This window comes from Chionomys nivalis, chromosome 8, assembly GCF_950005125.1.
Source record: "Chionomys nivalis chromosome 8, mChiNiv1.1, whole genome shotgun sequence".
Classification (NCBI taxonomy): domain Eukaryota; kingdom Metazoa; phylum Chordata; class Mammalia; order Rodentia; family Cricetidae; genus Chionomys; species Chionomys nivalis.
In genome coordinates this window covers 34755589-34781268 of record NC_080093.1, presented here as the reverse complement: position 1 = coordinate 34781268, position 25680 = coordinate 34755589, and the positions used below count along the sequence as shown (strand labels likewise).

At 40.7% G+C, this 25680-nt stretch overlaps 1 protein-coding gene across 1 annotated transcript in view; it reads right to left on the bottom strand.

The window, feature by feature from the left end:
• Cfap95 (cilia and flagella associated protein 95) overlaps positions 1 to 25680 on the bottom strand; it is an 86498-nt gene that overhangs the window by 30365 nt on the left and 30453 nt on the right. Inside the window, exons 3-4 of the mRNA XM_057779424.1 lie at positions 4471 to 4589; positions 3545 to 3613 (exon numbers count right to left, since the gene is read on the bottom strand). Coding sequence (XP_057635407.1) covers positions 3545 to 3613; positions 4471 to 4589 — 188 coding nt within the window. The remainder of the gene's footprint in view (positions 1 to 3544; positions 3614 to 4470; positions 4590 to 25680) is intronic.

The window sequence follows — 25680 nt, the reverse complement described above, 5'->3', positions numbered from 1 at the left end:
TGGCATGAAATATTGTAGTTGTCCTTATATTCAATGTTTCACTGCGGTATGTGTTACCAGCTTATGAATAAATAGTGTTCTCTTCATATTGTGCAAAGTGATGTAGCAGCCATGGGCTGAGTTATGAGAAAATGAAGTAGACAGTCCAACACCATTACGGCATAAATGATGCTATCTAGAAATTAAGGTAACAATGGACCCTAAATAGTAAGGCTATATCCACTTTCTAATTTTTTTTCTTAAGAGATAACATGAAGCTTAAATTTCCATTATGAATACAGCTTTCCTTTTATAAGCTGAAGCACATTATTTTGGTCCATTGAGCAAACTCATTTTTATTCATTGCCTTTTTAAGTTGACATTTAGCTTCCACAGCTGTACAGCAGCAAACAGCGAAAGAAGTTTTAATATTCAAGAGAGTAGATTTCAGGCTACCGCAGGATTCTACCGTGTGGCCTCCTGTAATTAATATACATTCACTGAAAGGAAGAATTACATATGGAATTAGTTGAAGAGGGATGGAGTTGCCCATATGTTTATTTCCTTGCTCATACTCACAAATCAAATTACACAAGCAAGCAGTTCTTTCAATTCAAACTAGTAAGTGCTGATTTCTAAAAGACTTGTCTTCAAAAGCTAAAATCTAAAACATTTGTGTCTACATGCCTCAAATCTCTAAATCAAATAAGATAGGAATGTGGCATTCCTCTTCCCTCATAATTTGCTGTTGACCGTTAGAAATAGTTTGTTGATGACATAACTATGCTACAGCTACAGCGTATCAGGCTCTCCACGTGCCAGAACCCATAGCAGATGGAGATGTGGCAGCCTTGCTCCTCAGAGCATGGAACTCAGTGAGGAAGATGGTGATCCAAACCATTACACACAAAGATGAGTGATGTTTAGACAAAAGACGTGCACAGTGCTGTGGATATCCAAAAGGAGGGACCTAACCAGGTCATGGGAATGGGGGTACAGGTAAGATCTTCAGGAGAAGATGACCTTTCAGGAGAGACTGCATGACTTCAGAATTGGGCATGCACATTAATCCTGCTTCCTCGAAGACTCCATTAAAACTTCATATATATTCTTAAATACATAAATGTATGTATAAATATGTGTATATGCACACACATATATGTATACACACATATTACAAAATTAATGAAAAAAGAGGCCATGAATTTGAAAAAGAACAAGGAGAGGTATATAGGAAGGTTTGGAGGGCAGAAGGGGAAGGGAGAAATAATGCAATTATAATCTCAAAAAATAAAAAAAAATACTTTTAAAAACTTTACTTTTAGAATATTTTAGAAATTAGAGCCCACAAGAACACAGAAAGGAGAGAAAGGAGAAATAACCTTCAAGACCTCGAAAGAAGAGGAATGGTGGAAAAGCTATCCTGGAGCCAGCAAAAGGAGCTGAGAGAAAATATTTGCTTAGTGGTGAAATTTTAATTGTTGCCTCCCTCCCAAGTCTCCCACTTCCTAGCAACTGCCTCACCCCTCCTTAGTGAGAGACTCACTGGCGGTAAAGGGTAAAAAAAGGCCTTGGTCAACAACACAAGCAAGAGATGCTCCAACGTAGACTTGGTAATGATGTCCCAACATGATTGATTGCCCTGGTCTTCAACAACAAAGGCCTTTCAACCTTCATCTGCAAGACTGGGGTGTGGAAGACTGGGAGCCTCTATTAAGAATCTGACGATGCTGCTGCTTTGAGAGAACGACGTGCATGGTCCCCTCTAGGGAAGCTCCAGGTCAGAAAGTCTCACAGGCTTTGAGTCTCACCATTGATCAAGTCTATAAATGTCAAAGACTGATTACCAGTCTAGAAACATGCCTTCAGGATAGACAGACAACTCTATCTATCAAGTGAAAAACGGGAAATAAAAAAAAAAAAGCACCTTGGAGAAAGCAGAATATATGCATGAGGAAACAATGAAAAATAGTTATGCATATTCTAGATGCAGACGAAAAATATCCCGTGGGTGTGAACTCAGGTAACAAAGGTAAATTCAAAAGAAAGGAAAGAAGATGCTACAAAACAAAACAAAGTAAGAGAGAGAGAAAAGGCCAAGAAAATCAGAAGGCCCATACAGGCAACTCCATCCCCAAATGAAGGTTTTGCAGACTAGAGCACAGAAAGGGAGAAATAAGCCATGAAATGCTCCTGACTTCAAGCAAGTCTGTAGAGGAAAGCATCCAGCAGAGTGGACACGAGGCCCACATCGGTTACCATAGTGAGCCCTGTAATATGTCACCGGACACTCTGAATGCCGTGATTCGATCATGAGTACACTTCCACTTATTTATACATTATGAACATGGCATCTTATTTTAGAAAAATGATTGGGTCAGAATTATTTTTGCAATGACAATTCTTGCTAACCTTAGATAAATACATTTCTTTACCCATAAAAATGTCCATGTCTTGCTTGCTGAACTGTCGATTTGCCTTGTTCACTGCCACATTCTGGGACACTGCCACAAACACCCAGTTAGCAAATACTGACCCATCACAAGAGATGGGAGGAAATGGGAGGCTAGATTCCTGCAAGCCTCCCGTACTCCGATGTCCTTTGGTTTAGGTTTGTTCCCATATTGTCAGAGAAAGAGCCCTACTGTCTAGCCCAGAAGGCCTCAAACACGTTATCCTCCTGCCTCAGCCTCATCTCATAACTGCCAAGATCGCAGGTGTGAATGAAGTACCCACAAGTCTCTGGTTACATTTGATCAACACACAACCTTACTTTGAGTGTCTTTGTTTAAAGACATCAAGGTTCAGGTACTGTTAATTTAACCACCAATTACTTTGTAACTCTTGCCTGAATGAAGCTTCCTTCATGTGGGGATTTCCATCCAGTCAAAGGCAAGCCATGACTCTCTTGCACTTAAAAACAAGAGACCTCTCCAGCTCTACATATAGGCAGCAATTTTAATGAGACGGACAAATAGCATGGAAGTTAGCAAAGGACAACACGTAGCGACTGTGAAAAGGGTACGTGTTCGCAGTGGGAGAGCTGCAGCAGCAACACCGATCATCTTTTATTACCTCAGCTTGAAGTGCGTGTGCACGGGACTCAATTATCAGCTCTGGCCATGAACGGTTTCATCAGCTTCCTACGAATTGATTTTTTTCTTTTTTTTTTTTTTTTTTGCAGTGTATGTTTGTTTGGTTTGTTTGGGAAGAAGGTCTCACTATGTAACCCAAGCTGGCCTGGGATCCGCAACACCCACACCACAGCATCCCAAGCGCTGGCAATGTAAGCATGTGCCATCCTGTCATCGTTTAAAGACTGCAAATGGCTGTTAGAGAATAGGACGATACATGAATAAGTGCGGTTTTATTTGTTGGTGTCATTATAGTTATGATTGTCATTTTTGTTAACTGTTACTATGCCTCTTTACAGAGAAAAGTCTGTTGTTAGGAAAGTCCATAAATGTAAAGGACATTTTGTTGACCTTGGAACATCCTTCACCCCAGTAGACAAGCTGTTGATTCAACATCTTGTACAATCAGCAGAAGTTTAGGGACAACTTACGGATTTCTCTGATCTGGTGGGCATCCCGTAAAAACATCCCGAAAGCCCGTTGGAGGCAATTCTGGATCCCTGTAAGCAAGACAGTATCTTTTAAGAAACACACCAGACTTCCACATTTGACATTTTAAAACCATTCAGAACTAATTTGGAACTGATGACTTTAAAAAAATTTTTTTTAAAGTTTGTGATATTTATATACTTTGAAAACTAAAATAAACCAACAAGAGGTTTAATATTTTTGTTATTACTTTGATTGTGTTTTCCAATAATTACAATGTAAAACAAAGATTATTCTACGTACTTCTCTGGAGGGGCACTCTGCATAATGTAGGACAGCAGGTGTATCTACATATAGATGCTACCCTCAAGCACTCACTCTGACTCTTTCTGGAGAAATACATACAATGAAATACCTGCAGTCTCTTATAAATCAGACTTAACAATACCCAGACTGCAAGACCAGCAGAGCAACTAATCTTAGTCAATGACAACTTACCTAATTCCAACTGACAAGCAATACTTCTAGGTGTGTTTCATACTTTATTTCTCCTAAACTTCAGAACAACCCTCTGAAGTAAGCATTTAAATTACTTCCATTTGACATGTGTTCAAACAAGATCATAGATGCCAAATAACTTTTATAAGTAAATTGTAGAAGCAAGGTTCAAACCCAAACAGTAAGAACCCTGAGCCAGAAAACGATATCGATAAAATGTGAGTTTTAGTTGAACCTTGGGTAAGGAAAACCTTCAATGGTAAATGATGGCGGGTGGAGAATCCTTTGGCAAACAGCGTAGCGAGTCAGCAGAAACCAGAACATTTGTGACTCAGTCCTTGGCACACGGCTGGGACTACTTGCCTCTTTCTGGTGAATATAAACCCTTCCTGAAACTGTGCGTTCTACAAGCAGAAGAGACAATGAGTACCTTTCCAGAATCCCGGGGCATGTTGTTTCATCGTTTACTAAGGCCTTTTTCTTACTTTGCACCAAGTCTCTGTTTAAAAAAGCTTGGGACATCTGTTCATGTGTTTCTGATATCCACCTCTGGAGAAATAGAAGCCACATGCAAGAAAAATTAATTAATCACCAGCAAGGTCAGGCACTAAAACATTTCCCTACTAAAGCATATTCTAATTTTAATTACTGATTCCAGCTGACGTTTCAAACTTAAAAAAAAAAAGCTCGTAGCTATTGACTATCTCCCCATAAGTATCCAAATTAGCAATTCCTGTATGTGGTTGGGAAATAATAATCAATTCATTTCTCCCATAAAATGGGAAGTGATCATTCAATTAGGTACTAATTCTTCCCAGTTGCCCCTCTTTTAACCCTTTCAGGATTGGTGTACTTTTTAATTTCCCTAAGAAAACCCTAAAGGTTTTCCAGGTCTTCAAAGACCAATGTCACCGTATTCTGTGCTGTCCATTCTCTACCAAAGGATAATTCAGTGGATTCTCAATTATTACCATGAGGGATCATCTGAAAATTATAAGATCTACTTAGACCATGGGCAGAAGCATGGTAGGTAACATCTAGAGGACCCTAGGAATGGAAGTTCTTGTTCTCAAGAGCTGGAAGACTGTGGTGAGCTTAGGATTCACTATTATTACCATACAAACTTAGATATCAGGATTTTGGAAATCCAAAACAGAGAAGCAGAATTTATCACCAAGAAAATAGATACTTTCCTATCCCAGAAGACTAGATTTCCCAAGACAGCCTGTCAAACTCCAGAATACATTATACCCCAAAGAATATGTTTATAAAAATAATTTTTAAAAAGAGTGGGAGAACGTAGGAAACCTGAAGTCTTCCACTGCAGGATTATCACATCTATGGCCAAAGGCTTCAGGACAGTTTGCTGTTAGCACAGGCTCTGCTGTAGCAATTCAAGGCATTTTAACCAGTGTCTCTGGTCATGGTCCCCTGATCTAGGCCATGGCTCTCTAGAATCTCGGCTATTCTGATCACTGATCTCAGAAGACCACAAGCCACAAGCTCCTGACTCACATGGCCTCCCCACATCACTTTCTCTGTTCTAATCCATTCCCCATTATCTTTGTTCTTTTTTTTTTCTCCTTCTTGGATTTTCCTGCTCACAAATCAGGAGCAAGGAAAACTAGATCAGGTCTTGTATATTGCAACAAAAAGAAGACATATTTAAATGTCTCTTGGAGTGGGGGTTAAGTTAGAAGCCATCATTTTGCTTCCTTTCCCAACCCTCTGAAGGCTGTATGAAGTGAAGGTATTTCCAGACATGGAAAGTTTTCAACTCTGTACCAGAGTCAGAATACAGCAAGTGGTACAGAAAGAGGTAAAGATGCTGTCTGGCCACAGAGCCGACTCAAAGTCTCCGTGTAAGTGAGGCAAATGTCACCCACTGATACTAGGTCTTGCTTCCTCCCCTTCAACAGAAGACTCTCTCATTTCAGCTGGACTCTGAGCATGCTGGACTACATTTCCCAGCCTCCCTTCACACGTAGACAATGTATGCACTGCACTATGGAGCATTAGTGGAAATCTTTTATACAGCTTCCTGGGACAATCTCCTATATTCCTGTTCCTGCTAATTGTAATGGGTTTCCAGCAGTCATTCTGGATCTTACCCAAGGAATGCAGAGCAGAAAGTTATGAGGCTAGATCTCTGTGAGCATCTGTGAAACTTCCATACTAGCTCTGGTCTTCTATCCCGAGATTTTTACACGAGGCAATAAAACCTTATGTGAACAGCCCTTGTTGATTTCTGGGTTTGGATGCTCATAACCAAACCTAATCCTAAACCATCTTAATGTGAAAATCACTTTTAATCTGATATAAGCATAATTCATAAAAGCACTTCCATATGTTCGAAAGTCTTTTGAGATATATATGTATATTTATCAAAGTGGAGATTGGCAATTTGGTGCATGAGATAGCTAAATTAACACAGCACAAACTCACAGGATAAACACTAAAATTTCCATTTGATTTGCATAATAAAGCCTAGCTTGAATCAAGTGATTTTTTTTAAAAAAAAATCAAATGTTTACAAGAAGCTCATTTCAAAATATCATAAATATTTCCTATTTTATTGAGAGTCGATTTTTTTAAGGATACCAGTTTCTAAATTTCCAGAATAAACTCACCCATGTGTGGTGCCTTTAAGAAAACCCAGTAGATTCGACGTCTGCATAGCAGGTTAGAGGGGATGGAAAGGTTTACTTGTGACTCCCCGCAGGCTGCGCACCTGAGGGGAGCCTGCCTGCTCAGTGTGCCTTACTTCCTGTGGTTCGGTTGCTTCAGAAGCTCCTCCACTGAGAGTCCTTCTTGGTTGCTAGGGCCTAGAAAAGCTTGACTCCTAAAGGAAGTACAAATACTTCCCAAGTCAGGTTTTTCCCTCTGATACCACAGGCTACTTCTGGGACTTTCTAGCCTGTAAACTTGGCAAGTATGAGCGAAACCCCAACTTTCAGGGAAAGAACACTTATGTTTCCTAGTTATACCTTCAAGGCCCAAACTTAGAGTTCATCCTTTCAGCTGTGCTCACTACCTTTCTAGAAAATTCCTCCACCCTCCAAATACTTCTGGCCACTTCTTCTCAATTACTTGTTCATTTAGCTCTAAGAGACCAAAGCATTGAAATCTAGTTCTTTCCCAAATGCTCTGTGTGGTCTCCATGAGATGCATGTCACCTCTGGAATAAGGATGAGCTCTTTGATTGTTAACAAAGAAGTTCTATTTGGGCCTGTTAAAGAGCACTTTTAATCAAGGATGACGATTTTTGCATCATTACCAAAAAAATCATCTTTATCACCAGCTAATACCAAGATATCATAAAAGTTCTCTATTTAAAAATCACCAGCTAGAGCCAGGTGGTGATGGCACATGCCTATAATTCCAGCACTCGGGAGGCAGAGGCAGGCAGGTCTCTGTGAGTTCGAGAGCAGCCTGGTCTACAGAGCTAGTTCCAGGACAGGCTCCAAAGCTACAGAGATGCCCTATCTCAAAAGAGAGAGAGAGAGAGAGAGAGAGAGAGAGAGAGAGAGAGAGAGAGAGAGAGAGAGAGAGAGAGAGAGAGGAAAAAAACAATCACCGGCTATTTCACTCCAGAAGCTCCAGAATTCCTTTTAATCCTGCTGTCTCCTCCAGGAGCCCCACTTCCCACTCCATTTCCTTCCCCTGGGGATTCTGCCTCTTGGTGTGCACCCAGGATTCCACAAACACTTTCTTGATGCTCCTCTCAGTCTTGATTTCTAGCCCATCTCCATTCCTTTGTGTGACTTAAAGACCTGAAGAAACACTCTCTAGCAGCTACCACACAGGCAGTCATCACATTTGCCTAGGATCCAGAGTGGGCAATGACAACCAAACAGAACACCCACCCGACAAAGACAAGACCAGATACCTACACATCAAGAAACACCTCAGTTATCATAACTCCAGGAACATAGATTCCAGCACACAAAAATACAAACATGAACAACCAAGCCAACATGTGTCTTCAAGAATACAGCAACCCTATTGCAATAGGCTGGGAGAAAAGCAATTTATTTGAAGCACAAGACAAGGAGTTTGAAATAGCAATTACAAATATGTTCAAGGACTTCAAAAAGAATATGAATAAATGCCTTAATGAAGATCATGAAAACACAAACTGCTGAATGAAATAATGAAAATATTCCAAGACATGAAAGTATATTTAACAAAGAAATAGAAACACTAAAGAAAACCCAAATTGAAATAAAAATGGAAATGAAAACCTTAGAATGTCAAACAAAAATCTCAGAGATAAGCTCATCAACATATTACAAGGCATGGAAGAGCGAATTTCAGGTTCTGGAGACAAGGTAGAAGAAAAAGATATTGCAATCAAAGAAAACGCTAAATCAAAAAAAAAAAAATCCAGGCACTAAACATGCAGGAAATCTGGGACACTATAAAAAAGACAAAACCTATAAATAGGGATAGAAAAAAGAGAAGAAACGCAGGTCGAAAGCACAGAATATAGTTTTGAAAAATAGTTTCTTCAATCTACAGTAAAAATTGCCTATCAAGGTACAAATGAACACCACATAGACAGGAAGAGAAAAAATATTTTCTACAACACATAACAGCTAAAATATTCAATGTTCAAAACAAAGAAAGGATATTATAAAAGCAAGAAAGACAAAATTACATATAAAGGCAGTCACATTAAAATAACACCTGGCTTTTCAAAGGAAACTGAATTCCAGAAGGGCCTGAACAGATGCTCTAACAAACTCAAGAGACCACAGATGCCAGCTCAGACTGCTATATCCAGCAAAACTGTCAATCACAATAGATGAAAAAAGAAAAACATCCCATGGTTAGAAAACAAATTTGAGCAGGATTTATCTACAAATCCATCTCTACAGAAGTCACTAGAAGGAAAATTTTGGCTTGAAAAAGTTAACTACATTCAAGAGAACACAAGGAATAAATAATTCCAGTAAATAACAGAGAAGGGGGAAATCCATACCATTACAACAAAATAACAAATCAATAAATACAGCTCTTTGATAACTCAGTATTAATGGTCTCAATTCTCCCAATAAAAGACACAGACTAACACAGGTTGTATTAGAAACTAGAACCCATCTTTCTACTGATCAAAGAAAGACACTTCATCATCAAGGATATGCATCACCTTCAGGAAAAAGAGATGGTTCAGCGGTTAAGAGCACTGCCTGCTCTTCTAAAGGACCTGAGTCCAATTCTCAGCAACCACAGAGTGGCTCATAACCATCTGTAATGAGAGCTGGTGCTCTCTTGAGGAAGAGACCTGATCACTGATCCTCATTAACTTAGACCATTAAACACAATATGGACAAGTTCGACTGAGTTGCCATATACAGGCTGCCCATGCATGCTTCAGCATTGCCAGGGCATAAATTTCATCCATCCATCCATCCATCCATCCATCCATCCATCCACCCATCCATCCACCCATCCATTCATTCAGTCATTCATTCAAGGACAAAGGAAAAAGGTAGTCCAAACAAATGGATACAATAGGCAAACAGATTTCACCATTTTACATCTGGCAAAATAGATTTCAAACTAAAGCTACTCAGAAGAGATAAGGAAAAATACTACATATTCATTAAAAATGTTATCAAAGGATATTATAATTCTGAACATTTATGTTTATAACATAAGGACAGCTGAGTCCATGAAAGAAACACCAATACAGCTGAAAGCACATCTTGGTTGTCACATAGTGAAGGTGGGAGACTTTAATATTCCACTCTCACCAGTGGACAGGTCATCCAGACAAAAACTACACTGAGAAATACCAGAATTAAATAATGCCATAAATCAAACGGACCTAACAGAGACATATGGAACATTCCACCCGAACACCAAAGAATATTCTTTCTTTTCAGTAGCTCATGGAACTTTCAACAAAATTGACCACATATTTAGGCACAAAGAAAGTATCAACATCTAAGAAAATTGAAATAACACTCTGCATTCTTTCTTTTTTTTTTTCTGCATTCTTTCTGACTACCATAAAAGCTAGATTATGACAACTAAAGAAACAAAAAGTCTACAAATTCATGGAAATTGAACAACTCACTATTGAGGAAAATCAGGTCAACACAGAAATCAAGAAGAAAATTAAAAATGTTTTAGAACTGGATAAAAATTAAAAAACAACATACCCACACCTATGGAAGATGATGAAGGCGGTTCTAAGAGGCAAGTTCACAGCATTGAAAGCCTACATAAAAACTGGAGAGATTTCATACTACCCACCTAATGACACACCTGAAAGCTCTAGAACAAGAAGAAATGGTACCCAAAGGAGCAGATCAAAAGAAACAATCAAGCCGGGCGGTGGTGGTGCACGCCTTTAATCCCAGTACTCAGGAGGCAGAGGCAGGCGGATCTCTGTGAGTTCGAGGCCAGCCTGGTCTAGTAGAGCTAGTTCCAGGACAGGAACCAAAAAGCTATGGAGAAACCCTGTCTCGAAAATCAAAAAAAAAAAAAAAAAGAAAGAAAGAAAGAAAGAAAAAAAGAAACAATCAGACTCAGGGCTGAAATAAATGGAATAGAAACAAATAAGCAAAAACAAAACAAATAAAAATGAAGAATTGGTTCTCCGTGAAAATCAACAAGACTGACAAATCATTAGCCAAATTAACCAAAAGGCAAAGAGTGAAGATCCAAATTAATACAATTAGAAATGAAAGTGGGGGGGGAGTTACAACAGAAACTGAGGAAATCCAGAGAATCATAAGGAGATTCTGCATTCACAATAACCAGAGATTGGAAACAGCCTACACACCCATCAACTGACATAGAGACAATAAAAATGTGGTACAGGAATGCGGATGGAATATTATTCAGCTATGAAAAATAAAATTTACAGAAAAATGGGTGGAGTTAAAAACAGTCTTCTTGAATGAGGTGACTCAAACCCCAAAAGACAATTTAATTTATGTTTCCTCTTATATGTGGACGCTAACTTGTAAACTTTTCTTATGTGTGCTACACTCTGAATAACCAAAGAGGTCAGGTACTTAGTAAGGAGCCAGGTGGGAGTAGAGGATCTCTCTAGGAAGGGGAATTGAAATATAATGTTATGGAGTGATAAAGATGAAATTAGAAAATAGAAGGGTGACAGAGAAGGGTAGAGAAGAAAATATAGGAGGGATAACTAACACTAAAGGCCATTTGAAAAAAAATAATATGGAAAACTCTTGTGGAAGCTTCTTTAGAAGGAATCTAAGTGGAGTCACCAAATGATAGGGAAGAAAATGCATCAACAAGACATCTCATGCCACCAAGTAAAACCTCCCCTTCTAAGAATGGGTTACAGGAGTCCCCATGGAACCCCCAAACATCGCAGGCTATTGCCAAGGATTTGGGTTGATCTCTACAACTGCAGGTAAGGTCCCATTACTGAAGACAATATGCATGCCGTTGAACACATTGAAATCAAGCTGGTGCCTAACTAGAAGCTTCACCCTTACTGACTACCATTCATGGTACTGGAAGTTACTCTGCACACTACTGGAGGAAAAAGATGATCATCCACCCAGCTACAAACCCGAACACCTACAACTGACCTGTCTGCAAAACAAGCTGGTGAAACAGGGGCACAAACGTTATGATAGTAACCGAGAATCTTTCCATTGGATTTAAGGCCCAGTCCATAAGATAAAACACATTCTGTAACGGGGCCAAAAACCTGAGATTAGATAGGTCAAGGACTTAAGGAAATTCTACCACTATAATTCTGCTACAGGAACAAAGCAATAAAATGATTCCTAACGATATACTACTAAATCCATAGATAAGTGTCTTGCTCAGCCTACGTCAGAGAAGCTTTCGGAAGTATATTAGGGTTAACACAGAGATCCACAACTAGACGGTGTGAAGATAGTACGAGACTTTGGAGCACTCAGTCATAAATAGGATTTATTCATCAAATTCCTCCCTCCCCTAAAAGTGTTGGGGATCTATGAGGAAGAGGAGGCAGAAGGACTGTAAAAGCCAGAGGTCATAGATGAGTCCAAGGAAAGTGTCTTCTAGGCACAAGACTGATCTATTTATGAATGCATAGAAAATATAGCAGCATGCCCGATACTTGAATACATCCAAGCCAGACAGGGTCCCAGTACTGACAGAGGGAAGTGGACACAGGGTCCCACCGCTAGTCACAAAGATATCTGCAACCAGTACCAGCTGGCAAAGGGAAAACTGGTTTTCTCCAATAGAGTTTCCCTAGGTATAATAACCACAATTCAGGGCAGGACTCATCATTCCCAGGAGCAGTTGACCAATGCAAAAGAAATACAACGATATTTTTGTGTATGTTTTACTTTTCTGTATTTTGGCATTCTTTTGTCATATTGGTCTTTTGTCTATTTGTGTTGATTTTAGTTTCTGTGTTTTGTACGATTTATCCGCTAATTTTTGTTTTTTCTTGTGTTTTTATTTTTGTTCCTTGTTGCTTCTGTTCATTTGCTTGCTTGCTTTTGAAAGAGAGCACACACAAAGTTGAATGGGGAGGGAGTGGGAAGAACTGGCAGAAGTTAGGGAACGGAAAACATGGTCAAAATCTATTGAATGAAATATTTTTAATTAAAGAGTTGAAGATGGAAAAATACAGCCTGCTTTATCTATTTAAAAAAAAAGTCATTGGTGGTGGCACACGCCGTTGATCCTAGCTCTCGGGAGGCAGAGGCGGGAGGGTCTCTGTGAGTTCGAGGGCAGCCTGATCTACAAACCTAGTTCTGTTCTAGGACAGCCAAGGCTACACAAAGGAACTCTCTCTTGAGAGAGCAAAAGAATAAACAAATAAAGTAATTAATTAATTAATTAATAACGGTAACAGAACACCAAGAAGGCCACTCTTGTTTCTCAGCAGCTGTGCTGCCCACAGAGACCCTAGCTCTGCCTCCACATCTAGTTTAACTCAGGACCTAAAGGACCCTAGAAAGGTCCCCAGCAATAAAACCAACACTGCTTTGAACAAGTAATATTCATAGAATACAATCAGAAAAAAATAATTTCATTTCCCCTGCTACCTGTTCAAGCAGGCTTTTATAAGATATATTTTGGTTTTTTGTTTGTTCTGTTTCGTTTTGTTTTTCTTGCCCCTAAATCCTGGGTAATCTCTTTTTTGTTCTCTGATCATCCTGAAATATAAAAAAAAAATCACTTCCTGTCCTGAGATAGTCTTGGTGAAGGGATTAATAGTAGACAATTACAAAAGCACCTTCTAGCTGTGCAGTTGTCTAGAGTGTGGGGGGTTAGAGCAGGGAGGAAAATAGAAAATCAATCAGTCATACCCTATACTTCACCTTCCCATTCCCTTCCACAGTCTGTTCAAGACCCAGACTGATCTACAAACCTTAGCAGAGAAAAGCTTTGGCCTTACATGAAATTCATCACTTCGATCTGATATTCTAATTATTGGAACATGACCAATAGGCTTTTTATGATCTGACCATAAAACTGATGGTACTTGTACCAAATATTATTTTATGTATATACAGTGGAATTTTATTCAGCCACAAAGAAAAATGGAACTAGTAAGAAACTGGATGAAACTGGAAAATATTGTATTAATCAATGTTACCCAGGCTCGGAAAGACAAATGCCATATGCTCGCTCTCATATGCAGATTCTACCATATAACTGTTAAATATTTATATCTAGGTGGGAGTAAATATGTAAAGGCCAGGAAACTAGAAAGAAACCCATGAAATTATAAAGAAAAAAAAGAAGTAGCTCCAAGGAAAGGTGCAGGGAAGACAATAGACCTCTGTGGGGAAGGAAAAGAATGAGGCAAAAGGGAACAGTGGAGAAAGGAGACAGAAATGAGGAGACAATGTGGGGCGGAGACAGAAATAGCTAAATTAAGGATTATGAAAATACCATATATAAACCTGTTACTTTTGGTTTTTATTTGCCTAAGTGTTTATTTTGATGTCTGTAAGTGTTTTGCTTACATGTTTGTATATCGTGTGTGTGCTTGGTTGTTTATTTTGATGTCTGTAAGTGTTTTGCTTACATGTTTGTATACTGTGTGTGTGTGTGTGCTTGGTTGTTTATTTATTTTGATGTGTTTAAGTGTTTTGCTTACATGTTTATATGTGTACCATGTGTGTGCTTGGTGCCTGTGGAGGTCAGAGCAATGAATTCCTGGAACTCAAGTTCCAGGAAGTTGTCAGCTGTCATGTGGGTACTGGGAATTGAACCTGGTTCCAGCAAGGGCTTTTAGCCACTGAGCTATCATCTCTCCAGATGTTGCTCTGTAAGATCATTTTAAACAAATAAAATATTTAAATAAAGGAAATAAGTATTAGGAATAAATTATGACCTACTCTGTGTAGGCACTGACTCAATGGAGGAAAAGCAAGTTGAAGGTGAATCAATGCTGAGCTGAATTTTCAAATTTAAATTTTCAAGGATTCCATGTATTAATACTATATTTGTATTATTCCAAGCCTCTCTCTCCTCTCTATGGCTCCTCTCATGTTACCCCTACCTCTAAAACTAATGACTTTATAACCACAATGGAAAGAATACTTCCACGAAGCAATATAAACAGATAGTGGAGGCAAAAGACTCCAGATGTGTGCATGTTCCACCTTGTATGTATGTCTGTGGCCGTACCATTTAAGTCCCACTAATGAACTGTAACCCTTATCCCTGCTTAAACAAAATGATGTATGTTTAAAAAGAAAACTAGTTCATACCAGTGCTAAATTAAGACTTGGTGACTGGTGCCTAAATGGAACATCAAAGGCGAGTGATCTGATCTAAATGATGGGTACCCTGCTTTCATCCCTGTCCCAAATCCTTAGAAATTGCAGAGAAGATATTTGGTAAAAGAATTAAACCCACAGATGCAGCAGAAATCAGGAGAGGACCACTCAATGGGCCAAAATGTATATAGAACTCCTCAAAGAGGAAAGGCAGATGCAGTTATACTGATGCTAGAAAAGATGGTCCAAAGGAGTTCCAGGAGAGGATGCACAGAAGGCTGCCATCAACCTCACATTAGGAGGATGCAGAGTCAGGAAGCAAGAGGTGGCCCTGGCTCAGCAGCCCACTGCCCAATGCCTTCCTTTGATAATGGCACTTCAAGGGATTTGTCTGTAAGATTCTGGTTTGTGTGCTTCCTTCAGATATTTAGGCAGGAAGCCAAGAGACATCTTGTTGCAGGATATTTGATCACATTGTGAAACCCCAAGACTGAGTTAACAAAATCAACCCTGGATCAGGGGGCAGAGTCAGCAACTAGTTGACAGGAATTAACCCTAGAGAGTATGGAGGAGCCAGGAATATGGATAGAGAGACACACAGGAAGAAGTAGGGGAGGAACTTAGAGTTTCACGGTCTTTTTTTGGGGAGGGGGGGTTGGGATGGCAGGAGAGATACTTTCTTGGTGGGTCTCTGGCCCAAAAGGAAGGCCAGCTAGTTGCTACTGGACATCTCTGAGCTACAGGTATTCACTCCAACATCTGACTCCCAAATCTTTATTGGTAAATAGAATGATAGAAACTTAGTTAAAAACACCACTAGGTGCCCAATGTAGGGAGAAAGGCACCTTCAGATTGGTTTCATAAATAGATAAATGGCCAATAGTTAGGCAGGAGAGGGGAGGTGGGACTTCTGGAGAGAGGCAGGAACTCTGTGGGGAATTAGCAAAGAGACACAGAGGAAATCAGATGTATAAGTACTGAGGAGAGGTAATGAGCCGTGTGCAGAACACAGATTAATATAAATGGGTTAATTTATGTTTTAAGAGCTATTTGGGTGTCTATAACTCCAGTTCCAGGGGATCTAACACCCTCACATAGATATGTGTGCAGGCAAAACATCAATACACCTAAAATTAAAAAAATTAAGTCATTAAAAAAATCAAAGAGCTCATTGGGAACAAGCCTAAGCTAAGGCCAGCTTTTATTCTTAATAAGAAGTCCCCATATCATTATTTTGGGGGTTGATGGCTCAAAGAAAGTTTGACTATAGCATCTGTAAGACGGCAGTGTCAAATTACCATCTGCTAACTCACAAGAGGCATCTTTAAGATCACACTGTAAATTACCATCTACTAAGTCATCTGAACTAACCAAGTGAGTTATACTCAAGTGTCTGAGATCTGATACGATTATATCTTCTTATTCCCCCTTTAGAGTCATTAAATTTCAATGCCATGTTTCCCACCAACATAGTTCATATTTAAGTATATTAGTCATTCTTTTTAAAGTTTTTAGCCGGGTGGTGGTGGCGCACGCCTTTAATCCCAGCACTCGGGAGGTAGAGGCAGGTGGATCTTTGTGAGTTCGAGGCCAGCCGGGTCTACAAGAGCTAGTTCCAGGACAGGCTCCAAAGCTACAGAGAGACCCTGTCTCAAAAAACCAAAAAATAAAAATAAAAAAAATAAAGTCTTTAATATTTTTATCAGACAAATACTAATTGTATGAATTTATAGGCTGTGATGTTTCAACTCATTGTATTGTACAATGACCAAATCTCTGTAATTATTATATCCATTGCCTCAAATGTTTACCATATCTTTAAAGACTTGCAAAACCTTCTCTTTTTATTTATTGCAAAAGCCCATTGCTATGAACTTGGTTCTGTGCAATAGGACACAAACCCTCATTCCCCTACCTATTGGCACTTGGTACTAAGTTACTCACTCTCTCCACCCTCTCCCACTCCCACCCTTCCTCTCCAACCCTCTGGTAAAAGTGTCTTACTTTCTTCTTGAAATTTAATTCCACATACATAAGATCTTTAGTTTAAGTGGAACCACAGACCACTTCTTGGAAAGTGGACTTTATTTATCCAGTGACTCCCACCTCCACGTCAGAGTGGCCTCACCAGGTAAAAGTAGGTGTGCATATCCTTGTGTGTGTGTACACACACACACACACACACACACTAATAAGTATAATAATAATAAAAATAATTATGATGATGATGCCTCAAACATAGTTAATCAATGTAGTCTTTCCTTCCTTCCTTCCTTCCTTCCTTCCTTCCTTCCTTCCTTCCTTCCTTCCTTCCTTCCTTCCTTCCTTCCGAGTACTTGAGTACAGACTCAATGTGCTGGGCACTGCTTTAGGAATTGGGACTCTAAAAGGAACCAAACAGAGTGATGATCCTACATTTATAGAGCTTTTACTCTAGTAGAGGAAGACAGACTACAGCTAAGTCTGAAACGTGGCTGGTGATCTGCAAAGAAACCCAAAGTGCTGATGGAGAACAGAGAGGGTTCAGAGACTGAGCTCCTCTTTTATATGTGAATCTGTAACTGGTCCTTGAGTAAACAAGACTTCTTCCTGGGAACAACTGGAAAACAAGCATCCTTCCTCCTCCAGCCACTGCCCCTCCTCATTCATTTGGAGGAGCTGGTCCTTTCTTGTGCGTGGTGAAATAGAAAACTAGCCCCAGGACTTTTCTGGTTACCAGTTCTGGCTGTTTCTTTCCCAAGAAGTCTTGCTGGGTAGGTTTCATGCTCAGTCCTTTATACAAAGGTCACACTTTGTTTAAAGCTGAAGAATCTTTGTCTTAAAGTTACTTTGGCCTAATCTGCTTCAGTGGGAGCAGGAGGGCATAGTTGTCTTCCTGCCCTCCTGGAATTGGTCCCTGCTCTCCAGACCACCCTTGTCAGAATGGGGACGAGAGGTGCTGGTGGCAGGGTATCAGGATGTGGGGCAGAAGAAAGACAGACTTAATAATTAGTGCAGGGTGCGATCAAGTTCTTGCTTCCTCTGGGGATGTCTATGTTTTACCATCCATTCCTGACATTTATGACTATTCAAAGATGACCTTCTTTGAATTCTTTGGTAGCTTTGAGATCCTCTCTGGAAAGAATAAAAGGTCTCATATCTCATGATGCAAGATGATTCTGGCAGGATTTTAAAATACCGTTCCACAGGTCATGAATTTGAGGTGCGAAAAAAACAGGAGGAGTTGGAGGGGGGGAGAGGATGGAAATTATGCCAGTGCAGGAGTCATGTGCAGAATTCTGAGGAATGTAAATGAAATAATATCCTGCTTCTACCCCTGGAAATCTAGGTGGTCTTCTTTCCACCCCACATGAGGACAGGTTCCGAAATGACCACATGTCACCTCTTCCTTCCTTGTGGCACACACTTGACTCACAAAAGCCACTTCTTGGCCCAAGAACATCCTTACTCCACTCCTAGTGTTGAGGGCCATGGAAGCATACAGCAGGTGATAACTAGTATTCAGATGTCAACCCACCAGAGGAATGATTCTCTGATGGAGGAGAATCCCACTCAGGCAGGGCCTGCAGGACCGCCAACTCTGGAAACTGTAGCTCTTGTCTGTAATTTTGCATTTGCTTGCCAGGCGGTGGTGCACGCCTTTAATCCCAGCACTCGGGAGGCAGAGGCAGGCAGATCTCTGTGAGTTCGAGACCAGCCTGGTCTACAAGAGCTAGTTCCAGGACAGGCTCCAAAACCACAGAGAAACCCTGTCTCGAAAAAAAATTTGCATTTGCTTAAGCAGCTACAGTGTCTCCCTAATACCTGCACTGTAGTGTGCAAGTTCATTTGATATGATCGATAATCTCATGATTGCATCTCTGTCTCATTGGCACATATATACATAGATGGTCAGGAAGATGACGTCCCATTAAGCTGTATGATTTTGATATGTAAAAATATACTAGTATATGCTTCATAACTAGATCTATTGTCCTATGAGGACTGTAAGGCACTTAATAGCCTACTTTGTTTTTTTCATTCCAACTAACACAAGAAAATAAAAATTTCTCTTCTAAGACAAACTGAACACAACTAACTCATTTTTACCTCAGGGTAAATTCAAATTATATTAGATATTTCTGTAAATGGATCATAAGCTTAAAACTGTATAGTAGTGCACACGGTCAGAGTCCCAGGTGTGATGATATTTTGTTTGTGCTATAGCAAATAAAGCTTGCCTGAAGATCAGCATGCTGAGCTAGCCACACTAGTTAGCCATAGAGGCCAAAAATGCTTTAATCCCAGCATTTGGGAGACAGAGACAGATGGATCTCAGTGAGTTCAAGGCCACAATCAGCCACACTAAATTGATCCAGTCTAAAACAGAAACAGAGTCAAGTGGTGGTGGTTCCCACCTTTAATCCTAGGATTTGGGGGGCACACACCTTTAATCCCAACAGTAAAGAGATAGAGACAGGAAGGGATATAGCTGGACAGAGAGAGGAATATAAGACAAGAGGAAACAGGAGTTCAAAGCATTCAGTCTGAGGACTTGTCGAGACAGGATAGCCCATTCAGTCTGAGGATTCATAGAGACAGGAGCTCAGTCCCTTCCAGTATGAGGATTTTGTAGAGGTAAGAACTTTAGTGGCTGGCTGCTCTGCTTCTCTGATATTTCAGCTTTTACTCGCTAATATCAAACTCTAGGTTTTTATTATTAAGAACAATTAAATTCGTGCATATGCAGGTGTCTAACCAAGGTTACTAACACAAAGCATCCTAAAAACACCATGCTTGTTCTTTAACTGATAAACGACCAAGTCTCAAAGCTTGTCTCACTGGACACTGCGCTCTTGCCCTCTGGACCCAGTCTTACCCCAGAAACCTTGAAACTTTGTGTTGCCATGGTAAAGGACTCTGCCCTTATCGCCCACCCAAATGAATGTGCTTTTGACCAATGAGATGCAGCCCTTATAAATTTTTTATTATTGCTTCAAGCCTCCTGTTTAAAAAAAAGTGTATTTAAGTTAGGTGAACATAAAAGTGGAGGAAATTTGAAACAGAGAATTGGAACAAAGGAGAACTAGAAGCTACAGGGGAAGAATTAGAGCTAACAGAAGAATAAAGATCATGACTCTAGCTACATGTGTGTGAGTTATTCCATAACCCCTCAGATTAGAACTATTCTAAGTTCCTTTCGGTATGTTGTGGCTTCTGACCTGAACCCTGGAGGTAATCTTGGGAGCTGGACTCATGAGCTCTGGTTAACCTAACAATCACATAGCCAGCTCCCTCCTCTTCTGTTTCTTTGGGTAGATCACTAGAACCTGTGTCTATAAGGAGCTTTACAGATGAAGCCTAGAGTACAGTCTTACCCAAATTCTCAAATTACTCTTTGGGCACCTTAGATCCTAAGCTTCAGTTTGTGAAACTTGTTTTGTTCTTGGAGCCTTATCCAAAATATAGACAGAGTCCTGTCGGAAACTCCTGCAGATAACTGATGCCCACAGGAATCCGTGCAGCCAAGGAATTCAAGCATACAGACTTTTAACTAGCTAAACAGAAATGTCATTGGACACAAGAGTAAGCCATTCAGCAGAAATCTTGCAAAAACAGGAAAATGCTAAGAAAGCTTTCTGGGTTGGGAGTGTGTGGGAAATCAGACGGGAAAGAGCTAGCCAGAGTGTTTGCACACATAACTCGAGAGAAGGGGACAAAGCTGAAGTTCAGGTGCAAAACATCAAAGTCCCAACACATTGTGATACATATGTACATACATGTATACGTATATATGAGATAGATAGATGATAGATCACTAGATAGATAGATAGATAGATAGATAGATAGATATAGATAGATAGATAGATAGATAGATAGATAGATAGATAGATAGATAGACAGAGAACTTGATATATACAGTGAAATGTGTATTATTTCAAGCAAGATTACAGAGCAGTCAGGATGCAGTATATGGAGATCAGCAAGCTAACGAACTCATTGTGGAGCAGTGGGACAAATGCAAGTGGCAGAGCTTAAAAGAGTCTGTGTCAGGAGTCATGCAAGGGCACCAACAAGCAGCATTAGAACTCATGGTGAGCCTTGGACAGGCAAAGCCCTGAGGACTACATGTCCTGAGGACATCATGCCATTATTGAGCATAGCTCTGATTGTTGCCCTTCACACACCACATCCCTCATCATCTATGGGTCATATGAAAACTCTCAGGGGACTTCTAGCCCCTCACTGGGCAGTGTTACTCATACTTAAAATAATAGTGATTGACTTTTTCTAAGTTTTGCTGCTGAAGCAGATTAATGATTCAACCACCCTTAGAAAGAATTTAGGCATGTAGAATTGTTAGGTTTGGTTGAGGTGTTTTGTTAATGGCTTTGAGGTGGAAAACCTTGGGGAACAATTTAAGGTTTAGAAAGGCACATAGTTGAGTGAGGGACTCGTTGAGGTTAATAAACAAGGACAATGACAGCCTGACTATTACCGGATAATGTATCTTTCTTGCTAGGATGGATTGGTGATCAAAGGCGATGATTATTTTCTTGCACCCATTTCTGCCTTCAGCTTCCCGATATAGAAAACTGTCGATGAACGGGTATGCACCCTGATGATTTAAAAGAGAGCTGACAGGTTGTTTTTTGTATTTAAAAGTTTAGATTTGTGATTCTTTTAAGATTTTTTTTATAAGATTACCCTTTGAGACAAATAATAAAGTAATTGTTCCTTTCTTTGTAACTGCAAAATGCAGCCTGCCAGCAAAAGAACTAGCTGAGAAAAATACCTTGCTTGCTTACACACTGTTAAATCTATAACAAGTTGCTTGGGTATGAATGCATGTGGGTTCTTGAGTCAACTTGCTTTTCACCTGTAATACGTAAAATGTTTAATCATGGAAGGCATATGGAAAACATGCTGTCTTTTACTTATAATAATTGCAATCATTCACTTAAAAAATAGAATGTAACCACATTTCAATTTTTATACTCCTTAAAAGACTTTCCTGGGATCTATAGGCTGTAAGGGGAATAAAAAGGACAGGAGAGAAGGAAAACAGGAGGAAAGATGCAGAAGGAAGACATCAGGAAGCGTCTAGAAAAATGACATCAAGAGAGACAGAAGGGAAACATCAGAGTTGAAGAACAGAAGAAGAATAGAGCACGAGCATCAGAAATGACAAAGTGAGGAGCTAAGCTTTGCCCTCAGAAAAGCCCTCTTGTGTCTGTTTGTCTATCCAGCAGTTCACCTGCTCTGCATCTCCTCTTCAGTTTCTCTGACCTGCTGAAGGCTTGTCAAGAATCAGCACCCAAGGTGAGATCCTGACCTGGTGGAGATGTGTGTGTGTGTATGTGTGTGTGTGTTTCCCTTTCTCACTAGCCCCAGAGAATTAAGTTTTACCTCCTCAGATAGAAAAGTCAAGTGAGTGATTAGTTCACCAATTCCATGGATTCCCCACAGTTGTTCCTCACAGTAGCAATATTTCAGACATTAGACTTTAGTGCCAACTTGAATATACTGTCTAGATATTTGACCATGAACAGTGATCGATTTCAATGGTCTCAGTTTTCTTCTGGTAAAATACAGGTCACAGATGCTACATGCCTGAGTCATACAGAGATGCTTTTCATATTGAACTGAACTATCACACTGAATACTGACAGGATGAATCACAAAACTGTTTTGGCCAAGCTGTCCCTTTAGCCCACCACACCCACTGCCTTCTCATCTTTAGTTTGATAGAAGTTTTAGGATAGTATTGCAGCATTTCTGGCCCTTCAAGTGCTGTGGGACAATGGTCACTTGCATTATTTTTAATAAAACATCGATTGGCCAGTAGCCAGGCAGGAAGTACAGGTGGGGCAACCAGAGAGGAAGTAGAGGCAGGCAATGAGAACAGGGGAATGCTGGGAAGAGGAAAGATGCAGTCTGCAGTCATCCTCCAGACAGAGAGGAAACAAGATAAGAATGCCTTGCTGATGGAAGGTACCAAGCCACATGGTTAACACAGACAAGAATTATGGACTAGTATAAGATATAATAATTAGTTAATAAGAAGCCTGAGCTAATAGGCCAATCAGTTTATAATTAATGTAGACCTCTGTGTTTGCTTTGGGGCTGAAAGGCATTGGGACCTGGTGGGAAACCTTGGCCAACATTCAAGTCTCCAAAAGATTATAATTCCATTTATGAAAGTACCCAGTCCAGTGAGATCAGCACTTCTATTTATTACACCAAATACCCCCTTTTCTCAACTGAGAGCTACAGGCCTGGGAGCCTAGAACTAGAACCACAAGGACAGGGCTCTGCCCTCTCCCTCTCTACTCATGGATGCCGGCCAGGTCTAGCTGAAGGGGAGAGACTGGGTGGTAAGATGTAATGTTAAATGGCCCTTACTCCCCTGACAAGAGCCACGGTGCATGGATTTGGCTGACATTCAAAATCAACTCCTCTCCTAGAACATTTTTAAGATTGCTTTTGGGCATTCTTTAACTAAGGATCTCCAGTTGCTACTTGCTGGCGACGGGCAGAGTGCCACCTCTGGCCTCCTATTCACTCTTTCCCAGGCTCAAACAAGAGAGCCAGAGCACCTTCTAACACGTTCTTTAGGTTAGTCCCAAAGATGTGAGGAGAAAGACCCAAATCACCATGGCAAATTAAAGCAAGCAATGAATTAAAGCAAGGTTTTTATCCATGTACATGAACTGCCTCCCCCTAAGGCAGAAGTACAAGATGTCAGCACTGGCTGTGGGGAAGATAAGGTTTTTATAGCTCAGGGGTAGGTGGTTTCCAAATGGAGGTTTGGCAAGTTTACTAACAGACAGGGAGAACAGAGCCATTTGTAGTTAGAGTTACAGGTGTAGCATAGCCCAGTGCTTGAGAAACAGAGGTCTAATCATAAAAAGCAATGAACCTAGTCTGTCTTTACTAGAAGATGGCCTTTAAGCCCAAATCGAGAGAGACTCATTCATCATTTCTTTCCCTGAGGGGAAGACTCAGACATTGTCTTGACCGATTATGTTTTACTTCCACAGCTTATGATCTGAGTCTCTCCTAGCTTATCTCAAATCCCCACAGTAGTAGCCCTGCTGCCTACGCGCTATGAATAACAGTCCGGCCCCCACTTCCAGGCAGAAGTGGTCACTTCATGACTAGAAGTGAACTACCACCCTTCCTGCTGTAGTGATTTCCCTTGTGCCAGCAGGACCTCATGGAGCCAGACCTGAGATCATGATCAACAGGACACAGTTTGACCAAGACTGACTACGCATATTTCTTGGCCTCTCCTTCTATTCTTCTATATTATCCCGAAGTTCCCATTGCTACCTGGTGAGGGTTTAGGGTGACTCACTGTTCCTTCCCAGCGTGGCAACACCCGACAGTTCTTCCTGCTGTCACCACACGCCTCTGACTGGACTCTGGAGACAGTGTGGTCAGTTAGGAAGATGGCGCAGCACACCGTCAGTCCTCTGGCCTAGCGCTGCAGCAACGGTAATTCCTCTCCCGAGCTTTGGCATTTAGTGTGTCTCCTGTGCTAGGTTGCTGCCTCTCTCCCCCTGTACTACAGTTTTTCTCAGAGGACTCCAGCAGGTTTTATCTTGTGGCTTGTCCAGGCCAACACATTTAGAGATACTTGGCAACTCTGAGGGCAGCTGGCTCCATCTCGCCTCCGTTCCGCCGCGTCAGGCATAGCACCCCTCCCTAAAGTTCTCAAACCAGTGTCGCAGATTAGGGTCCTACATTTTTGAAATGTCAGGACACACGTCTCTCTGAACTAGCAATCCTCAGGTAAACAAATCCCCTTTCAAATAGTTTGGCAGCCTCTCCAAAAACTTAACAGCCAGTAGTGATTTACTCTGGTTTGGAAGTCTCAGATGGTCCTGCCTAAGCAGACCAGCTTCTTAGGTTCTGTGCTTCTGGACAAATATCAAGGGCGTTCATAGCTGAGTATAGTGGGAGGTGGAAAGAAAGATCTGAGGTTCTAGGTCATCCTCAGCTACATAGGAAGTGTGAGGCCAGCCTGGACTACTTGTAATACTAACTCGGGGGGAAAAAAAAACCTAAAAAGCACTCCAGACTTAGGCCTCTTCCAAAACTTTGGATAAAACAGGGACAAGGTCTTTCCCTGATACTGAAGTTTGTTTCTTTCTTTCTGGCAAGGCTGATCTTGTTTCTGTCTCCCCCCGAGCTGGAGTTACAGGTGAGTGACAGGTGCCCCACTTGTTGTACAGGTAGTGAGATCTTAACACTGGTCCTTACGACATGCATCAAATGCTCTCAATCACTCAATCATCTCTTCTATCCCCTGAAATGGGCCTTTATTTAGCCCCAAGGCTACTGCCATTGCATGGCACAAGTGAGGAGTTTTTGGGCTGCTAAGTTTATGTTGACTAGACAGATACTCAGGCTTACAAGCATTAACCCACTCTGCCCGATTCAAATAGGAATTGTTTAGACAATGCATATTCTGTGACTGGATCCCAAAATTTTGTGATCCTATTAATAGCAGGTTTAATTTTTTGTAACACCTACCACGAGAAAAGTATATAAAAAGGAGAACATTCAGAGACCTTGGTTCAAATGTCACCTTCCCACTCCCTGGCTGTGTGACTCTGAATGAACAGCTCAGCTCTCAGGAGACTCTCTCCCTGCTACTATAAAATGGAGATAAACCCGTTTCACAGGATTATTCTGGAAGACGGAAGGTATCCAGCAAGATGCTACTGTCCCACCAAGATCCTGGGGCTGCAGGATAGCGCCACATCCTCCCACGCTGGTAGAACTGCCAAGCACTGGGGACCTTTAAGAGGCAAGCAACTCTCCAAAGAAATTGAGTGGCCCAGTTTCACTTTCCCTCTTATTCCTGCCCTAAAATGTGGCTACTTACCCTGACATGCATTCCCCCCCAATGACATGCCACG